Source organism: Thermobia domestica, chromosome 10 (genome assembly GCF_964235325.1).
Source record: "Thermobia domestica chromosome 10, izTheDome1.hap1.1, whole genome shotgun sequence".
Lineage (NCBI taxonomy): Eukaryota > Metazoa > Arthropoda > Insecta > Zygentoma > Lepismatidae > Thermobia > Thermobia domestica.
Genome location: NC_137463.1, coordinates 163625091 through 163644521, shown reverse-complemented (window position 1 = coordinate 163644521; position 19431 = coordinate 163625091). Strand labels below are relative to the sequence as shown.

The 19431-nt window shown below is 33.8% G+C and overlaps 1 protein-coding gene across 1 annotated transcript in view; it reads right to left on the bottom strand.

Annotated features, from left to right (window-relative positions):
• Positions 1-17933, bottom strand: part of LOC145662813 (acyl-CoA Delta-9 desaturase-like) — a 49563-nt gene extending 31630 nt beyond the window's left edge. The window contains exons 1-3 of the mRNA XM_081728704.1: positions 17874-17933; positions 10436-10641; positions 3120-3250 (exon numbers count right to left, since the gene is read on the bottom strand). Of these exons, the coding sequence (XP_081584830.1) occupies positions 3120-3250; positions 10436-10637 (333 nt within the window). The 5' untranslated portion in view covers positions 10638-10641; positions 17874-17933. The remainder of the gene's footprint in view (positions 1-3119; positions 3251-10435; positions 10642-17873) is intronic.
• Between the last annotated feature and the right edge of the window lie 1498 nt (positions 17934-19431).

The following is a 19431-nucleotide window of genomic DNA, read 5'->3' as shown; positions in this document are numbered from 1 at the left end:
TACACTGGCATTATATTTCCATTCTATCCTTCAAATAAACTCCACTATTTCATGTAACATAAAAATTAATATTATTTTTCTACAATCAATTTATTTCTTTTATATGATAACAAAATATATTAGTCTCACTGATAAATTCAGTTACCGGTAAAAACTACAGTAATAATGAATTTTACATTATGCATTATTTTAACAATAAACTATCATTTATATACGGTAGTTCAATGTTCGTAACCTACCGAATTCCTGATGTTACAATACTACGCATTATTCCATTTTAAAATATTCACAGATGGTACGAGTAATTCACATCCCTATAACACACTATAATTTCACAAAATGGCATCATTGTATTTAGTCCCTTTACTCTTACAGTACATAAGGATAATTATATCTCTATCTCTATCTAAATCTATCCATCTATCTATCTACCTATATCTACCTAGAAAAATTTTCAATAACTCCTTGATATAAGTCACAGTATGTTATGTATTCATTCACCGAATTAACTTTGTTTCTCCAGAGCATAACTGTTCTTAATATTTCGACTTTTAAGATGTTTATTTAAATAAAGTTTATAAATCTTTTCTCTCACTTCAAGTTTAATTAGAAACGCCCAAACATTTGCCATCAATTCATGATCTTATTCTAGGGAATACTTGTGTTCTTTTTTAGTTTTGTCATGTTGAGAACATACTTTACATAACAATATCGAATTTGGCGTATACTCTTTAAATAGCTACAAAACGCATAAATCATCAATATATTTCCGCAATTGCATTCGCACTGTTTAATAGACAATCGCTGTTCTTGTCTTGAATATATCACTCTAACTTGCCCACGTAATTCGTCCGGCAGATCGGGGTCAAAAGGGCGAATTGACAATATAAACTTTTGGTTTTCACACTGAATTTCTTTTTCTCTCTGTGAAACGTAGTCAACCACAAAATAAAACTTTTAAAACCCTTATAGTTAATTAGTAAATAATTACGCAATTAACTTCAAGGTCACGACTCAAAAACAGCTGATTTTGCATTTTATTGTTTATTTCAATAACCGTAAGAGCCATAAAGCTAAAACTTTGCATCTGCATGTAATTTGTCTTGTAGATTTTTAATCTGGAATCAAAACTAATGAATATCTTTAAGGTGTATAGTTATAGCAGCATTTATAATCCCAAGTTCGGGTCCCGGAATGAGCATGTGGTGAAAGTTGTACGTGTGTGAAATTTTAGCACAAGGTTAAGAAATACCTATATTTCGTGTGACCCAAATTTAATTTTAGGTATTTGAATATAAGGGCCAAAATAAAAATTCTATGTGCGAGTTTACGAAAGACAACTGCGAACCAAATATTAAATGCAAAGCAGTATTATAAATGGGCTGCGGTCAATACCACATCCATTAGATATTTTTTGTATCAACTGAAGATGTTCAGCAGCACCGTACTACTCAAGAAAATACGTTTATCCCTGTGAAAACAATATCTGGAACAAAAATAATTATGTTTTCATTCCTGACAGTGAACTAAGTTTAAATATTGGACTAATTTTCTCTACAGCAATAGAAAACCTACACAGAGTTTGGGTATAAACAATATAAACAGAAGACATCAGAAGTGAAAGTCTTGGATCCAGGAAAATTTGTAGCGCGTGTCTATGGCTGCAAATGGTGGATTGGGATGATGCTGGAATATTCTGAGGAATATCAGGACTATGACACAAAGTTCTTACACCCTGCAGGGCCCGGTTCCACTTTTCACTGGCATGAACCTACGATATCGTATGGGTGCCTATCACATTTTTATTGACGCAACAGATCACATTTCTATCATAGCTAGTGGAAGATTACATAGTATATCACATGAGACTGTTAATAAAATTAACCAGTTATTCGAGACGTTTAGTAAACATTGATACATTGCATATACAATGCTGATGGTTAGTAGATTAGACAACTGCTATTTTTGGCTATAATTGTAGTCTACTCTATGGAATAGTTGTAATAAAAGTTATACATTATCAAATAGCCTATATCATCACTTCAAAAGCTCGTTATGAGGCAAAAGCCACATTCAGGTTTTGGAGGGTCCTTAGGCTCAAATATCCAAAACAAAATTTGGTTCACACGAAATATAGATACTACTTAACCTTGTGCTAAAATTTCACACATGTACAACTTTCATCACATGCTCTTTCCGGGGCCTGAACTTGGGACCATAAATGATGCTATAACTCTACACCTATACAATATTCATTAGTTTTGATTGCAGATTTAAAATCTACAGACAAAATTACATGCGGATGCAAATTTTTAACTTCAAAGCTCTTATGGTAATTCAAGTAAACAATAAAATGCAAAATCAGCTATTTTTGAATCGTGACCATAAACTGATTGCGTAATTAATTACTAATTAACTATAAGGGCTGGAAAAGTTTTATTTTTGGAAATAACTATTCGCAAACATGTCTTTCAATGTACAAAAAATTATCAAAATCTGAGATGTGAATTTTTCATCATTGGTTGATTTGAAATAGAATGATTTATATCTACAATATGTCCTTCTGCGCATGTGCAAAACTATTCCTCCTACTTCCTACTGAAATTTCTTCTTCTCTCTGTAGATTTTTCTTCACTGTCTTTTTTTTTTAATTAATATTCATTAATAGGTTAAAACTAATTTCCTTGTCAAACTCCTCTTCGAAGTGCACTTTTCTCTGTCATTTCTTCTCTTATTACTCTCTAATATTGTTTTCTCTTTCTAGATTGGATAGTCTATAGTCTACGGTATTAGAAAATAATACATAATCATTGAAACTGCCAAGATTCGTTGGGCGAATTAAGCGGAATATGATCTCTATAAGAAAATTAGACTTGCTCAGAACTTGTATTAATGTTAGATTATCCTCAACATAATTTATTCAGTTATACACCCAAGATTAAAACGTTAACACACAACTATGAATATTACTTTGTGTAGAAATTGAGACTGATTAAACAACTTAAAGTACATCATTGTATATAATAATGACGAACCTACTAATACGGAATGAAACCCAGAGAGAGGAAAAAAAGATAAAGAAAAAGAAAAAAGATATTCAGACTGATAGGTGTTCTTACCTGAAGTGACATTGTGAATCCTATTAAGAAAAATAATTGGAGAGGCCATTTAGCTTTATATGATCTATGGGCCCATAATCTATGTGCTCCAGCAGTTATAGAAAGTCCACAGTATAAAATCAACAAGATGGCTACAAAAGATAAAATATAAAACATCTTATAATATAAATAGGCTATCATGTTTCGTAACTATCTTAACATACCTTGTAATTCCTTGGAGGAAAATATATATGCATCTCTACAACCCAAAGGAATAATTGTGAGATGCAATCGAAATGCCTTCTGCCATATTTGCAAATGTTAGAACGTGGCGGAACATTACGTCCTTTTCTACGTAGAGCACACAATCTTCTACAACTACAATTCCTGTATCAAGCTTTTATAAATCAATTTATTTTGTTTTAGTCTCACTTTCTGGTAAGTACTAACTTGAAGTGATAGAGCAGACTTAACGAAATATGATTTAAATACCAGAGCAAGATATTTTAGTGTATAATGTTCAGTTTAGGTAAATTATTCAAATGTAGATGCTAATCAGTACAAAATAAGTGGTTCTGTTGTGAAGTCGTTTATGTTTCAAGCCTATCCTACTATATTTCGTTTATTATTTGAGGGTTGTGCATATGAATGAAAATATTTGATAGTACGAGCAAAGTATTGTACCAAATTCTAAACTATTTACTAAAATTAATCAATCGAATATTCAATATATGTATGTGCTAGGAGATAAAAATTAATAGAAGTCAGCTAACATGAATTTCTATAACTTATTATTGTTTAATTTTATAAAAGCAGAGCAAGCAGAACATAGGCTTGAAGATATTCCCTTAGTTCCTAAAGTTGAAATATGTTTCTTCATTTTGTTACTTTAAGCAGACCTATATAAGGGAAATAGTACACGTAAATGGTTAGCGTTCCTTACTTATTTAAGATACTTACTATCATTAGTAGCACACATTAAATGTGTATTCAACTCAGATGCAGTAAGTGCCAAACTACCCTATTGAAAACAGCAATTGTTACGAAATTTTAATGATCGAGTATGAGCAGTGCATAAAGGAGTAAAAAAACAAAACCAAATACTCTCGTTACTAGTGTCTAAAGTATAATCCTTACGTTTTTGTGTTTTACTTCATAAACATATATCTAGTGTAAAAATTAAGAAAGAGAACACAATATTTACCGGCTTCAACACAAGCGCTAAAAAGAATAGAAAATAACTCATTACATCTTATTTTCTAAAAAATAAGACTTTTAATAGTCTATTAACATATGTCTATATCTAGTGACAGGAAGATTTTTACTTCGTACATTTTTAAAATTCTTTTTATGGTTTAAATTCTTTTTGAAGCATGCCTAGGCTGACGATGAAGACGATGTTCTTCGAAAATACTTCCTAGTGATGAGGTTTGTTTCTTTCGGTGACTATTAGCCTTTTACTTACATTATTTCTATCATAGTTAATGTTTGCAAGTTATGCGCTTCATATATCTAAATTACAGTAATGAAAAACTGAGTCCCTATTAAAGCTTAGTACTAATATTATATGTAAGACTTAAATGTATTAACGTGTTTACATACAATTTTTTCTGGCGTATCAGTTCATTCATTCAGTCTGCGAACAATATGTATGATCAATGATGAAAATAAGTACGATGCAATACAACATACCAAGAACCATTAAACAGTAAAGGAAAAGGGAGCAAGGGTGTAACTAATTGAACATATCCATAAAACGAAGAACACCCAAGTTAAGTAAATGTTATAAAAATTGAATGCAAATCAGAGCACCAAACAGGCCAAGAAAGGAAAAAGTACTATCGAGGATATACCGTACAATACTAATTTATACTGAATACTTCATTAACATTATATTTAAAGGGAATAACATTACATTTAAAGGGAATAACATTCTACATATCTATCTTCTCATAGTGCAAAGTTTGTCTCTGTTTAGTTGAATGTGTGTAGTACGTTCTCTTTATGGTTTTCTTCCCGTCGAATTCCGGTAGGGCTCGAAAGTGACAACTAAATCTGTATAGATAGCTAGAGAAAAACTATAACAGCATTTACTGAACACTAAAATATATCTGGTCGTTCATCCCCTTTCGAGGATTTTAGCAGCAGAGAACCTAATTTAATTTGGATGGTGCAGAACGATCTTCTCTATTTTGATAAGAAATAAATTTCATATATCATATTGCATATAGTATATTATGCCGATATGTAGCTACATATATAGGAACGATATTCTTTATATTGGAGAGACTGAAAACCTTGAAGAAAATGTAGAGAAACAGAAATATGAGAATTATTATATAATGTTCAATGAAGGCGACATAATATTTGCAACTGAATATATAAATGCGCGTAATTAAAACTTGATCATATGCGTTTTTAATTAAATATATAGAGTGTATCTGAAGCCATAGACTAACTCAGTTATGAATAAAGATATGAAAAATGGAAAGATGATGAAGATAGATGGTTTTCAATCTACACTTGTGGTATTTTCCCAATCCCACAAGCCATTTGTGCTCCGTACTAAAAGAAGAATCTGTGTTAAATGAAATAGCAACGTTGCTAGTTCAGGAGGCTTTCTCTTGTGCCTTCACCATACCAACAATTCAATATTGTTCGGAAACGGAATTTAATTAGGTGTTCTATGTTCCTTTACTCAACAATGTGCACTTCCACGTGTTACTTTTACATACTTTTATAGGGCTATTCATAAAGCGCGCCGGTTTTGTTACATCAAATTATAAACTTTATTTTTTCAAAACATAACAACAAAATTCATAAACATGTTCATCATACATTCCGATTTTAGGAATGGTAAATAACGTCGGGCATATGACCTCCTCTACTGCGCTGTCATGCAATGATTCTGTTCGTGAAATTCGATATGACTGCCTGAATATTTTGCAATCTTATGCTCAGAACGACCACTACGGCGACGCCCACTACTTTCAATGTGCACTGTTGAACCCGTTTCAATGAACGTTTTTGTAAGTCTGCGAACTGTTGATTCACTCAGTGCCTCATATTGCCCTAGAACCGCGCGTAGTTTCCTGACAGTTGCTGCATAACTGCTAAGTTTTCACAATTAGCACACGTTGCGCAATAGTAAACTGCTCCATGGCTATACACAGACTGAAGAAACGCTAGAAATTCAGACTAAGGCGACAATCGGAATGTTTGTGGGTAGAGCAAAAATACAAAATGATGTCGGAAACCGAGAAACAAAATTTGCCAGACGATCCAAAACCGGAGAGTTTTTCGAATAACCCTATACGTTCCGTCCAAACAACCTGCTGAACTGGGAGGATTGGTATTTATTTATTTATTTATTTATTTAACATACAAGATCACACTCACAGAAGTAGTCCACCGTGTCCGAACTCCCCCGAAAATTTGTAACTCGTCGTACACTCATGTCCAAAATTATTGTCGTATATCTATAAATATGTTGTTCTAGGAATATAATTGATAACGAATTCGCCCGGTATTTCTTATAATGTCAGTATGTGTATAATCGGCAAAGACATGTAAGGGAAGTTCCCCAAAGAGTACGCACTTAGTCTTTAAACACGTAACGAAGAAGAGGGAAACCACCCAGAGTGATAATTTCTTTCACAAATCTTTATTCATTCCTTAAGGTCAAAATTGGAGGCAAATATAAAAACAGTGACGCAATGGTTACAACAATAGACGCATTGTTATAAAACAATGCATTTGCGCACTCTTGAAGGACTATGCCTCTAAGAGTACGCAATGTGTCCTCCAAGAGTACGCATTTGCTATGTGAGAATAATACTATTACAAGGCAGCAAACGAAGATGATATTACACAATTCAAAGAAAATTATGACAGAAATACGAAAAGAGGTACAAAGTTTTTTGGTACTGCGAGAAATTGATATAAATTATGTTACAAATATAAGTGTAACATCAAAAGTATTCAAATTCTTGATAATGAGGGAAACCAAAAGATAGCCTACAATTAACCTAGGCCTAGATTACAAAATAAAATTGAAAACTGCAATTACAATTACAATTACAAAATAAAATTGAAAACTGCCAAATTATACCAAAGTATAATTGACACTGCTTTCAAACTAAACAGAAACTTACATGCGCAAATAAAACAAATACAACATTACAATAAAATTATGCATCTAAAATCTGACATTTTTATGATCATTAGCAGCTGTCACTCTTAAAAACCCCGAGGCCCTCATAATTCAAACAGGCCTCATGCCACCACTTTTTGAAGGCATGACACTGCACCTAAACCTCGATGATGGGTTGCGTGTACTGCTCATCACATCCAGGGCAGAAGTAATTCTCGGATGAAGATCGTGGTTGGTCTGAAGAAACACGATATCTTCCCTCAGTCTTGGCATCAACTTAATCGTTAGGCCTATTCCTCGTGCAAGTTGCTTCTGTGGATGCTTCAAGTTTGTTTTTAAACGGTGGAAACGTCATAATATCAGACTTCTTCCCTGCTCTGTACACCTGAGTGTTTAGGAAGAGGCAGACATGCTGACGATGTACTGCTACTGGTTCATTTGGAACATCTGATGTTGCACCATTCTCTTCGCTGTCAGCAGAGCACAGTTGATCGATCAGTGCCGAAAGATTAAAGTCTACTTCGCTCAAGACGTCAGGATTAAAAGAGTGAATCCCTGTAGCTTGCACGAACTCCAAGCTTTCTCAATTGTTGCAATCCATTCGTATGCAATGTGGATGATGCCGGAAATGTCCCTTTGTGTTATTCTTCCTACGGGTGATCAATGGTTGTTGACCATCCATTTGTCACATTCAGCTGCAAAGGTAGTCTTCAGAGGTCCAAACCCCTTGCCAAGGGGCTGTAGCATGTGGCTTGCATGCGGAGGAAGAGAAAGAAAGGTAATGTAATTATCCCTGCAATACAGCACTGCTTCCAAAGTGCAGTGTGTGGTGTTGTTATCAAGAACGAGCAACACTTCATCATTCTGAGTTGGCTTCACGAGGTGAGAGAAATGTTTCAACCAATCCGAAAAACGTTCGCTGGTTATGTATCCAAAATCTGAGACCAGAGGTAAAGTTCCTTCAGGTCCATCTTCATACAACACTATTTTCATTCTATTTCTGAGAAATGTGATGGCTGGAGACACGTAAATTCCAGTTGGAGACATGTAACAGAGAACAGTAATCGTCTGTCCCCTCTAACTAGACAACTTTATCCACATGCCTTTTACCGATTGGCGAAAGTACTTTTGGAATTTTATTTGGGAAAGTTAAAATTCCATTTTCATCCATATTAAACATTCTATGAGAGAGAGAAATTGTTTGTCTTGTAACACTGCCTGAAAGTTGCTGAAGAATATCGTGTATTGAGTTTTGTTGAAGTCAATTATTTTTCCAAGGCTTAATTTCTCCGGTGAGCGCAATGTTATTATTCCTTTTGCAAATTGCTTATATCCAATACTTTCCGGCTTTCTTCTTCTCTCTCTTGAAGTTGTATTGATCTGATTTCTCTCTGCATAGTCGAACGCAAAGTCCATCAATTGTTGGCATGTGATACCGTAAAGCATAGAATCAAGGTCCCTTACGTACTAAGCCAATTCTTGTTCTTGCAGAGGGCTGAATGTTGGCTTTATCTGTCGCACGGACGCTGGGACAGTTTCTGGGAAAAAAATTTAAAAAAGAAACTGTAGCTAAACATAAACCATTAAAAAATCATTGCAGTATGTTAGTTGACTCTTTTCTGAGATTAGTTCGCATGCAGTAGGTTCAAATTTGTTATTTTCTGATCCTGAAAGTAATCATACCTACTTTTCTGAGATTTTGTCCTACTTCATTCACTTCAGGAATAGCGTAATTTCACACTGCTATAAGGTAAATCATTGGTGATTTCACATTAGTATTACTTCAGTGAGCCATGTAAATAGCCAGCGACTCACATCATACCTAGGCCTACCTACTTTCTTGGGCTATGCGAATCAACAGCGATGCACACTGCTATTGTTTATATTAGAGAAACCTATTCATTTTGCCTCAAAGTAACCCCGCAGTGTCAGAATTGGAAAAGAATCTGACAAGGTGTTCTTCTCTGATAGTCAAATTCAATTGTCTACACAGTCCTCCAAAAGTACGGCATCATCGGTCCCCAAGAGTGCGCGCGTACTCTTGAAGGAAAGAAAATGCGTACTCTTAGAGGAATCGCACTCATTTTACAAATCTATCGCAAGTGTGCAGTAATTTCCAGATATGATGGTATTATCTGCCTTATGCCCAAACTTGATTGTGACACCTAATATTTAATACTGAGTTTAGAAACAGAATATATCTGTATTCAACTACACACACTAATTAGTGGGAACTCAATTATTACACTGGAAGTGTCAAAAATATTTACTTACTTACAAAACGTAGGGCACAGATGCTGGCAGCAGACAACTTGCGTACAACTACCTTTCATACAACGACGCTTCTGCAGGAATACAAACAAACATCGTACAGCGTTGCCAGATCTGGCAAATTGTTGAGCGTACTCTTAGAGGCCGCGCGCTCTTAGAGGAACTTCCCTTATGTGGCAAATTTCATGTCAAAAGAGCAGTAAATAAGAACAATATAACGAAAATAAAACTTTCTTGTCAATTTAGGAAATTTTGGTTTACTCATTCTAATTTTCGTATTTATAATTGTTTTCCTATGAAATTTACTACAAATATACAATTCCCGATTAGTATCAGTATCAGTATTAAAGGTACCCTGCAAAATCATTATCAAATTATATTCGTACAAGAAGACAGTTATAGATATGCGACAATAATTTTGGACATGAGTGTACATTTGTATATTTCCTTTATTAAACTATACTTATTTAGCATAAAAATGATCGATGTGGCCTAAAGCTTTGATCTTATACTACAACTATACTCTTTCTTTTGTAAGTACAATCTAATTTTATACTTTAAAAAAAAAATATATGTGTGGCAAGACTTAAAAATTACTTATTGTCTTTCCAGGTTCAGAATAACATGGTTCAAGATCACATGGACATAGTGTCTTGAAACCCCCACACTTTGGACCTCTCCCAACAAAATCGAGCCTGTTAACATGGGACACCTTATCAGTGTGGAACACAAACGGCTGGTACGATTGGAAATCCCACTACTTTGGATTGAAAAGCACCTACTTCTAAGAACATTCCTTTCTGTATTTTCTATCCCATTTTCATTCCAACATTCCATTTTTGTAACTTCACTCATAATGAAGTTGATCTATGGCCCCACACTTTTGACAGAACCTGTATTCGACAGTACTTACTCCATAAAACTGTGTATGCTTTAGCTTTGTTGAATAGTAGATATAACCCCCAGATGCCAAATAAATGATCCACGGTCAGTCCAATCACGAAGTCCCATAATATCTTTTGCTTCGGACGTTGTTGTTTCGCTTTGATTTCGGGTTCTAAAGAAGTCAGGCCATCGGCTACTTCTTCAACTTTGAGTAGACTTTTGTCCTGCATCCTCCTGCAAATAAAATAATATATTTAAATGTAAAGTGTAATATAAATATCTTCCTTAGTCTTATGAGTACATTATTAATTAATACACTTCTAAGTAATTATTAATATAAACTGTGACACATGGAGCTCCCGAAGGAAGGTGCAATATTCATAAAATACATTTTAGACTAAAGTGGTGTTTATTCTTATAGAAAGTAAGAAAATCTTTCAATTAACATGTCACAATACATTAAGAAATGATTATTAGAAATGTCTGAGAGTTTCTAAACATTCATATTATCTCTCTCTCTCTCTCTCTCTCTCTCTCTATATATATATATATATATATATATATATATATATATATATATATATATATATATATGTTGGTAGTTATGCAATGAGGCCACGGGCAGACAAGATTTTCAGATAATGACACATACATATTAGTAGGTTGCTAGGGGATATACTGCGTAAACATTTAGTTTAAGTGATAATATGAATTGTGATGCAGTGATTGGAATCCTAGTATGTTATATGAGTTTTGTGAAATCATGATGGGTAATGGCTATGGTTGTTCTGTACTTGGAAATACTAAGACATTGGAGAAGCAAGTATAATTTAGAGGTAATATGATAATAAATGGAATTAGTGAAATGGAGATACTTGTATTTATTGTTGGGTATATGTATCAGTTTGCCTAACAATATTAGCATACATTCATTTGGAAAGTGATTCTGCAATTATATTAAAGTAAAGATGCAGAGTAAGTTTAAGAGGTCCACGATTGAATATTTTAAAGAATCTAACCTAACTTTGGCTTACTAACACACACACATACACCAGTAGCGGCTCGTAGTCTCTACAAGCACCGGTTGCAATGTTGCAATATTAAAGGTATGTAGGTACGCGCAAGTGTTCCCCTCCCCCAGTATTCTTGAGTCTTATCCAAGAAATATTCAGTAAATATGAAGAGGAAAGTCTTTTAACCTCTATTTGTATATTATTGATTAAATTATTTCTCTAATATTAATTTAATATATAAGCTATTTCCTTTTTTTCAAACAACCACTATCAATGTACGTTTATACACTATTTATATACAAAACCTCTACACTCATGTTATTGAACACAAGATAAATCGAATATATAGTATGTGCTGTAAGCCATGAATGATGGCGTTAATCCGAAAAGAAGAAAAAAAAAGCAAGAAAATTGCATGCACGCAGTTAAACAAAATTATTTAATTATATAAACTATGCATTATTTTAGAATGGAAGGTCTTTCTTCGATCTTTCGGGCTTCAAATTTTTCTATGACTTTATTGAATTTTTCTATGACTTTATTGACTAATCTGAAATGCTGCTCGCCAAGTTTCTCTGAATAGAAAGCACCGCTACCGCAAATATTTTCCGCTTTATTTTCTTTAGGGTCCAGAAACATCTCTCTCCTCCGACAATATACATTTTGTTAGCATTTCTTTGTATAAATATACGGAACAAAAAGTCCATTTTCAGGAACCACGTATTTTTTTTTTTTTTTTTTTGTCTGTAAAGAAGCATGAAATCTAAGATGTTTTCCTTTGAAAATGAAAAAAAAAAAATAGTTTAACATTCCAGCAAATTAGGCTAAAGAAGACAGATGAGTATTGGAAGTGAATGATTTATGCTCTCCGCCGGAAATCGAACACAGAATCATGTGCACGAAAGACACAAAGGTAGGAATTAGACCAGTAGTAAGACATTTTCTTCTTGGAGACTCGATTGACCCCCTCCCCAGGATAGGATTTTTTAAAAAATAAATCTTATCCCAAGAATTTTCACCTTTGGATTATAAATGTTAAATAAAATCTATTGACTTCGAACGACCGCCCCCCAAACTTTCAGCCTGGATCCGTCCCTGCTACCACCAGACTTATATTTGTTCTTTGCGAGTTTATGTTTTGTGAATAACTTCTTTCTTCCACACGTCTGTATCTTCCTCGTCCTATCAATTGAGTCAAGCCCTGCTAAGCGGAGGAATTCGTAACTATTACAGAAGCTGAAAAGTTGCGGAAAAAATGCAACCGTAAGGGACCAATACGGGAAGATAGGAGCGTTGCAAGAATAAATCCACTTCCCCATGTTAAGAGATAGGAGCTCGCTGCCATATGCTCAATGTTACTGCTTCCAGTGGCAACGTTCGCTGCCACTGGAAAGGTAAATCTCTCTCTTTCTTTCCGTTTTTTAATTGACTTTTTTTCAGAAATGCATCAATACTGTTTTGCGCTCAAGAGCAAAGGTTTATTTTTTACTGATACACTACTTTAACGCTTAAAAATATTTTTAGTATTAAAAAAAATATCCGGTTGCACAACTATGCAACATATAGTACCAGCCGCCACTGACATACACACACACACACACACACACACACACATATATATATATATATATATATATATATATATATATATATATATATAATTTTTGTTCCAATAGCCATCGCGACCAGTGGGGCATGGGGTTCTAGAAGCCTTAATTTTATTAGAGAGGTAGGCAGACGCATATCAATCATTTCTGGAGATGTTCGGGAGCATATCAATCATTTCTGAAACTGGGGGAGATATTTCTTCTCTAGTATAACAGAAACAGGGAACAATATATATATATATATATATATATATATATATATATATATATATATATATATATATATATATATATATATATATATATATATATATATATATACTTTTGTCTATTTCAACCTTATCAAATCAAAACTGAAGTCCAGGTTTACATAATTAGGGTGCATATCTGTGTTTCAAACTTTTGCTTGATGTTTTATTTTACGAACTACACTCAAGTTTAAAGCAGCTTCCATACAACATAAATCAATGGTATTTTTAGCACTGGCGTGGCGCGATTTTCTACTTACGGTAACTAATTTCCAATAATTTTTCTTAGAATACATTTTCTGTTTAAGCTTTAAAATATATTCTTTATTTTTGTGGAAACATCATACTGGCTGTATGCTAGAGGTCTGCACGGGCCGGAATATTTAGCATAGGCCTGGCCCGGCCCGTGAGTTGCTAATGAGAAGCCCGACCCGAGTCCGAGATATGTTTTAGCCTTTATGCCCGAGCTCGACCCGTGCCTGGGATAATCAACCGTGCCCGAAATAAGCCCGAATTACAGAAACTAAATAATGAACCCAAAATTGTGTTTGTATTTACAGCAGTTAGAGGATTAATTTTGCAATTGTGTTTAAAAGTTCTCCAGGAAGAACGGTCCCATAAATATCTTTGGACACTATATTCACAAAGTATAATTACAACCCGGCCTGAGCCCGAAGTGATCTAAGCTTTGTAAGCCCGAGCCCGTGCAGACCTCTATTGTATGCATGAATAAAAGTGATTTACAATAAAAATAAATAGATAGTTAATAACTAAATGCGTATGTTTATTGCTCAATTTTCTTGCAATTAATTGCTGAAAATAAGAAAATATGTACTTTCTTACATATTTCTCTTCGCCAAGAAATAACGTTTTATTCTATCATAACAGACGTTTGATTATAATTAGTTAATGATGGAAATATGGATTGCAAATTATATTAAATTTAATGTGAGAAACAAACGATCAGTTTTAAGTGTCATTTTTTCAATACTCTACTTTTCTTCCTGTACATTGTATATCAGTACATAGCGTATATATTTGTCTTTTGATTCGTATCATCTTTTTATATTATGTACGTTTCTAAATAAGTAGAAAGACGTCTCGACTCAAATTTCGAGACGAGTTAAGACAGTCTTAAATCTCGACTCGATTCGTCTCGTGCACATTCCTAGCTGCCACCGGGCAGAACGATAGGCTAGGACCTGCGTTGAGGAGTATTAGCGTGAGTGTACCTAGTAATTCAAAAGAAACGGCTGTAACAACGCAAGAGAAAAGCTGTCGTATGCCATTCTCCCAAAGTCATACAGTCTTTAATGTTCCGTCAGAAGTTTAGAGAACTTGGCTTATATATTTGAATACATCCGCTGTATAACCCGAACTTCACACCATCATACAATATGTTGTTTCAATCTGCAGAACTCCCTGGATTGTGAGAACGACGGCTCTCACTTTTGTTTATTTTTTTCATTTAGCGTATTTATTTATTTGTGCCAGAAACCACTGAAGTTCTATAGCCTGTGTCAATAATGACTGAACATTTCTCATTATTCATAGTTACATTGATAAGTTATTTATTTTCTTGATTACACAATTTTATGAATTCTCTCCTATTTGTTGATGGTGACGTTCTAAAAAAGTGATGTATTTAATTCTTGTGTCTGTCTGTTAGAATCAATTGATGCTATATTCTGCTGCTTATTATCTTCCTGTTCTGAGGTCCGCAGAACAGTGATGGGAGTGTCCTGAAGCCGGCTTACGCGTTTCCCTGATTTTTATTGCGAAAGCACACACTTGTTGTATGGCTTTGCTTGAAACACGTTCCACATACTGTTCACTGTTTCTGGTTTCGGTGAATTTTGAGTCTTATTATTTCTAGAATTACTGTTATAATTGCCATTTTTCTGGTTTTTATTGTATATCTGATTGTTATTCCTTTTTTTGCGAACTGCAACCGTCTTTGCCTCTTTTAAAATTCGAGCACCGCAAAGTATTATGAGCAACTAATAAAGAGAATTCCGCTATTTGGTTAGCAAGCCTACTAATTTCCGACGTTCCAGTAGTAGTAGAGTGGCTAGTTGTAGGGGGGTTTCGGGAGGGGGTTGTAATGCATTAGACTGCGGAGGGGTATGGAGAGATTTGACTTTGAGAAGCACCCTGTAGCGGGAGTACGGAAGATAATGATAGTGCGGGTGATGGGGATTGATATTTTTGCCAATTAGGGGTTTGGTTTCAAAAGGGTAACTCGACAGTTTGTTGAAAATAGAAAAGGATGTAGTAGCCACTGTAGATGAATTCATGCTATTAACAGGTTGAGTATGTAAATGTTGGCCACAAAGAGAATAAATTGCTGGGTCCATTCAATGTAATCACTTTTTTTCATAAGATCTTGTGCTGTTTATCCTGAAAGGCTGCAAAAGTTTTCAATGCAACTTTTTTTTAAATTTTTTTCTTTAGGCCAAATGATAAATAATCTTTTGCTCTTCTATAGCCTGAGGCATATCTTGGCGAATTACTTTCAATTTTTGTGAAAAAAAGTAAGCATCTATGTGCTCGTTCTCACCCTGTTGAATTTGGAAAATTTCGAACTCTACCCTAATAAGTAAATAATCTAGGTATACTGAGATCAATCAACTTGGATTTTAACTGTTTATAATTAAATGAATCTAACTGATTTTGGGCTTTTAATTGTAATATTAAGTCCAGAGCAACGTTCTGCAGGTACATGGAAAGGTTTTTTATTTCTTCTTTGCAGTCCAAGACTGAAGCAATGCTACATGGTTAGGAAAACAAAAACAAAAACAAAAAAAAAAAAAAAAACGATCGGGGTCTTCAGTGGTGTGTCCTGAGTATTTGGTGAGATGGGTAATGTTCAAGAAACGCCGCGAACTCTGTTCGGCCATATGAGTTGTGTTCTCTGGAAAAATATTTTTGCTGGATCTAGTCTGTGTAATACACAGAAAAAAAACAGCAAGAACTGTGCTAGTGTTAAGACACATACTAAGTTCACTGTTAATAAAATCATATACCTATAAATTTCAAAGTCCACTTAATTCGTTAATAAAAATAGCGTCCGGTAGGGAAGTGATCAGTTTGGAAGTGAGTCTACCATGTAACGTTCTCCCTATATAGAGCTTGATAGAATACAAATTATAGGTCCAGAATCTTTTCCCACTACAGTTTATTTTATTCATTTATTATACTTCGGAAGGAATTGCAGCAGAACCATATCAATTTTTAACACTAAGTTGAACTATTTGTTACTTAAAACAATGAAACAAAGGACTTATTTAGCCTCATATGGATCTCTAATGGAAAGCTTAAAATAAGACATTGTCTACAAAATGGTACAATAGATTGATTGATTGATTTTTTAGTTTAGCGTCCCTTTCAGCAGCGAGGCTATATGAGACGTGGACCTACTGATTAAAGTGGAATCCGAACCACATGAGCTCCCGCCGGGAATCGAACCCGGGTCTCCCACGCCAAAGACGCGTACGCTAACCGCTTAGCCACGGAGGAGCTCAATGGTACAATAGAGATACACATTTTTAAGAATTCTATAAGGCAATTTTAATTATGAAACAAAACTATTGACGGCATGCGAGGCCTGGATTCCATTCCAGACTAGTGCTTATTTGGTTCATATTCCATGTTAAGCTGTACTATTACACGGATCTGATATAGATAGCCTCGATGCTGTAAGACACGCTAAACTCTAGCCCAACCAAGCAAATTGTTTACTTGCAATTTTTTGTTTTGAGTAAATATTTGATGTTGAATACCTGGACCACCAGCGTTTCTTCTTTAGCCCATTGATTTATGTGGCTGTTTTCTTTGAAATGAACCGGGATTTTAATATTATTTTATTTTAATTTAATTATTAAATATTAAATTTATATATATATATATATATATATATATATATATATATATATATATATATATATATATATATATATATATATATATATATATATATATATATATATATATATATATATATATATATATATATATATATATATATAATTTATATTTAAAAGACCAATTGAGAAACCTCTAAATAGCTTTGTTGAAGAAATCAGTAAAATCAAACTTCTAATAATCTTTGATTTAAGAGAAAACAGAAAAAATATTCCTCAAATAAAACAATTGACTAAAGAACAACGATGCCGCAGGTAGGTATCCAACCATTTGTTGCAAAATTAAACAACACAAAACAGAGTAATGGCTTCATTATGCCATTATCTGGTTTGTCTTCAATATGTGCATCTCTAATGCAACATTTTGCAAAATATTCCTTGTTTTATTGTTGTATTGTAAATAACACCTGAATTCAGTATTAAAAGATAAGTCTTTTCTGTTTCAGTTCTCTCCAGGACGCTCTTAAACTTTTGCTTCATTATACTTTTCTCTCTTTGTCAAATTCTTCTATTTATGAAACTAATAAATGTTTCTCACTTTTTCGTTATACCAGCAAATTGGGCTTAGGTTATACCACCATAATTATCGACACTTAAATTTCTCCAAAATTTGAGAGTACTTCGAGGAACTAATAGTACATTTTACAATATTTTGTTAAGTACTAACCTACTTACAAAACAAAACAAACAAAACGTTGAGAAGCTCTCCTGTAAACCTGGTTAACAGACAGTTTGTCTTTCCTACTCTATTGCAAGTAGTGTTGCTAACTCATATGCTAAAAAATACAACTGTAGTTACCTGGGAGGCCTATTCCAATATTTACATTTATTGCCACGTTTACAGTAAAAATATCACTCTCATATATTATTATACATCGAAAGTAAATTTATTCTACAACGTGAAATAATTGGTAGTAATTAAGCTTTAGAATTTTACAAGCTAATAGTAAACTTTGGTGACAGACACACGTATGAATAATTGTTCATTGAACTTGCCCCAAGAGTCACTGACGCATGTGGAATTGGTTTCTGATTCCCTAATGCTTTTCCCTGAAGAAAGGAAAGTGTTCAACAATATCATGCTCAGCTTTGAGGGAGGGACTCCTACTCAGAAAGATTACACGAAATTTGTTTATTATTATTATTATTATTATTATTATTATTATTATTATTATTATTATTATTATTATTATTATTATTATTATTATTATTATTATTATTATTTGTATGTATGTGTGTGTGTGCTTCAGGTCGAGGGAAGTTTCAACATTCAACTGACAATTAACGAAAAATTAGAGGAACCAATTTATTCCTTACCAATGACAATAGTAACAAGAAAGCCTCAACTGAAAGTACCCTGTCGGCTGAGTATTCCAAATGGCATGCTTGCCACTTCAAGGTGTATATTCAATAGTAATCGGTAAGCATAACTCCGTTAGCCTAGGGTTGCCATATAAAAATTATCGAATATTAACACATTCTTTCAGTTAAAGCTTGACGTTTTAGTTTTTAAAGAAACAGACTTCATTAAGTTTTGAAACCAGCTTCTTTTTTTCTACTTTTTCTATTTAATAATTGAAGTGGTCAGGGGATAAAGGTATTATATAACAAATTGTACATTTCGGGAAAATTGACTTTCACAACTATGTCTGTTAACGTACACCCTTCATCGTTTCCAAATCTCTTCACTGGGACGAGGACTCACTAAATGATGTGTTATGTAGCATGACTAACATATAACACATGCATGAAACGCCAGTATTCAACGTTTCGAAAAACGTAACGTAACACCTTTATCCTCTAAGCGCTTCAATTATGTTGATGATATTCAAGCTATCTCGTTTTAAACGGGAAAAAACCTTCTTCAGTCTTTGTCCAGACTGTCTCCAGGGTGGCGCTAAATATCAGATTAGTTTTAATACATTATGATCTTATATCAGATCGCCAGTTGTGTATCCTGTTCATGTATCATTGGTTTCTCTATTCAGTTATCTCGTTTTCCAAATAAAAATAAAAGGAACATTTTTTCAATCTTTATTACGACTAAGATATCTGATTGAGCGCAGTATTATATGGAAACAGAAAAAGCCCAATGACAATAGAAACGAACTATGATTCTTTATTCTCTCGTTTTATAAACACACTTTAAAACCTGCTATAACTTTGTTCAAAGAAGCAAGTTCTCTTTTTAAGGAAGAAAGGTTTACACGTACTCTCATTAAACGTAATCCCT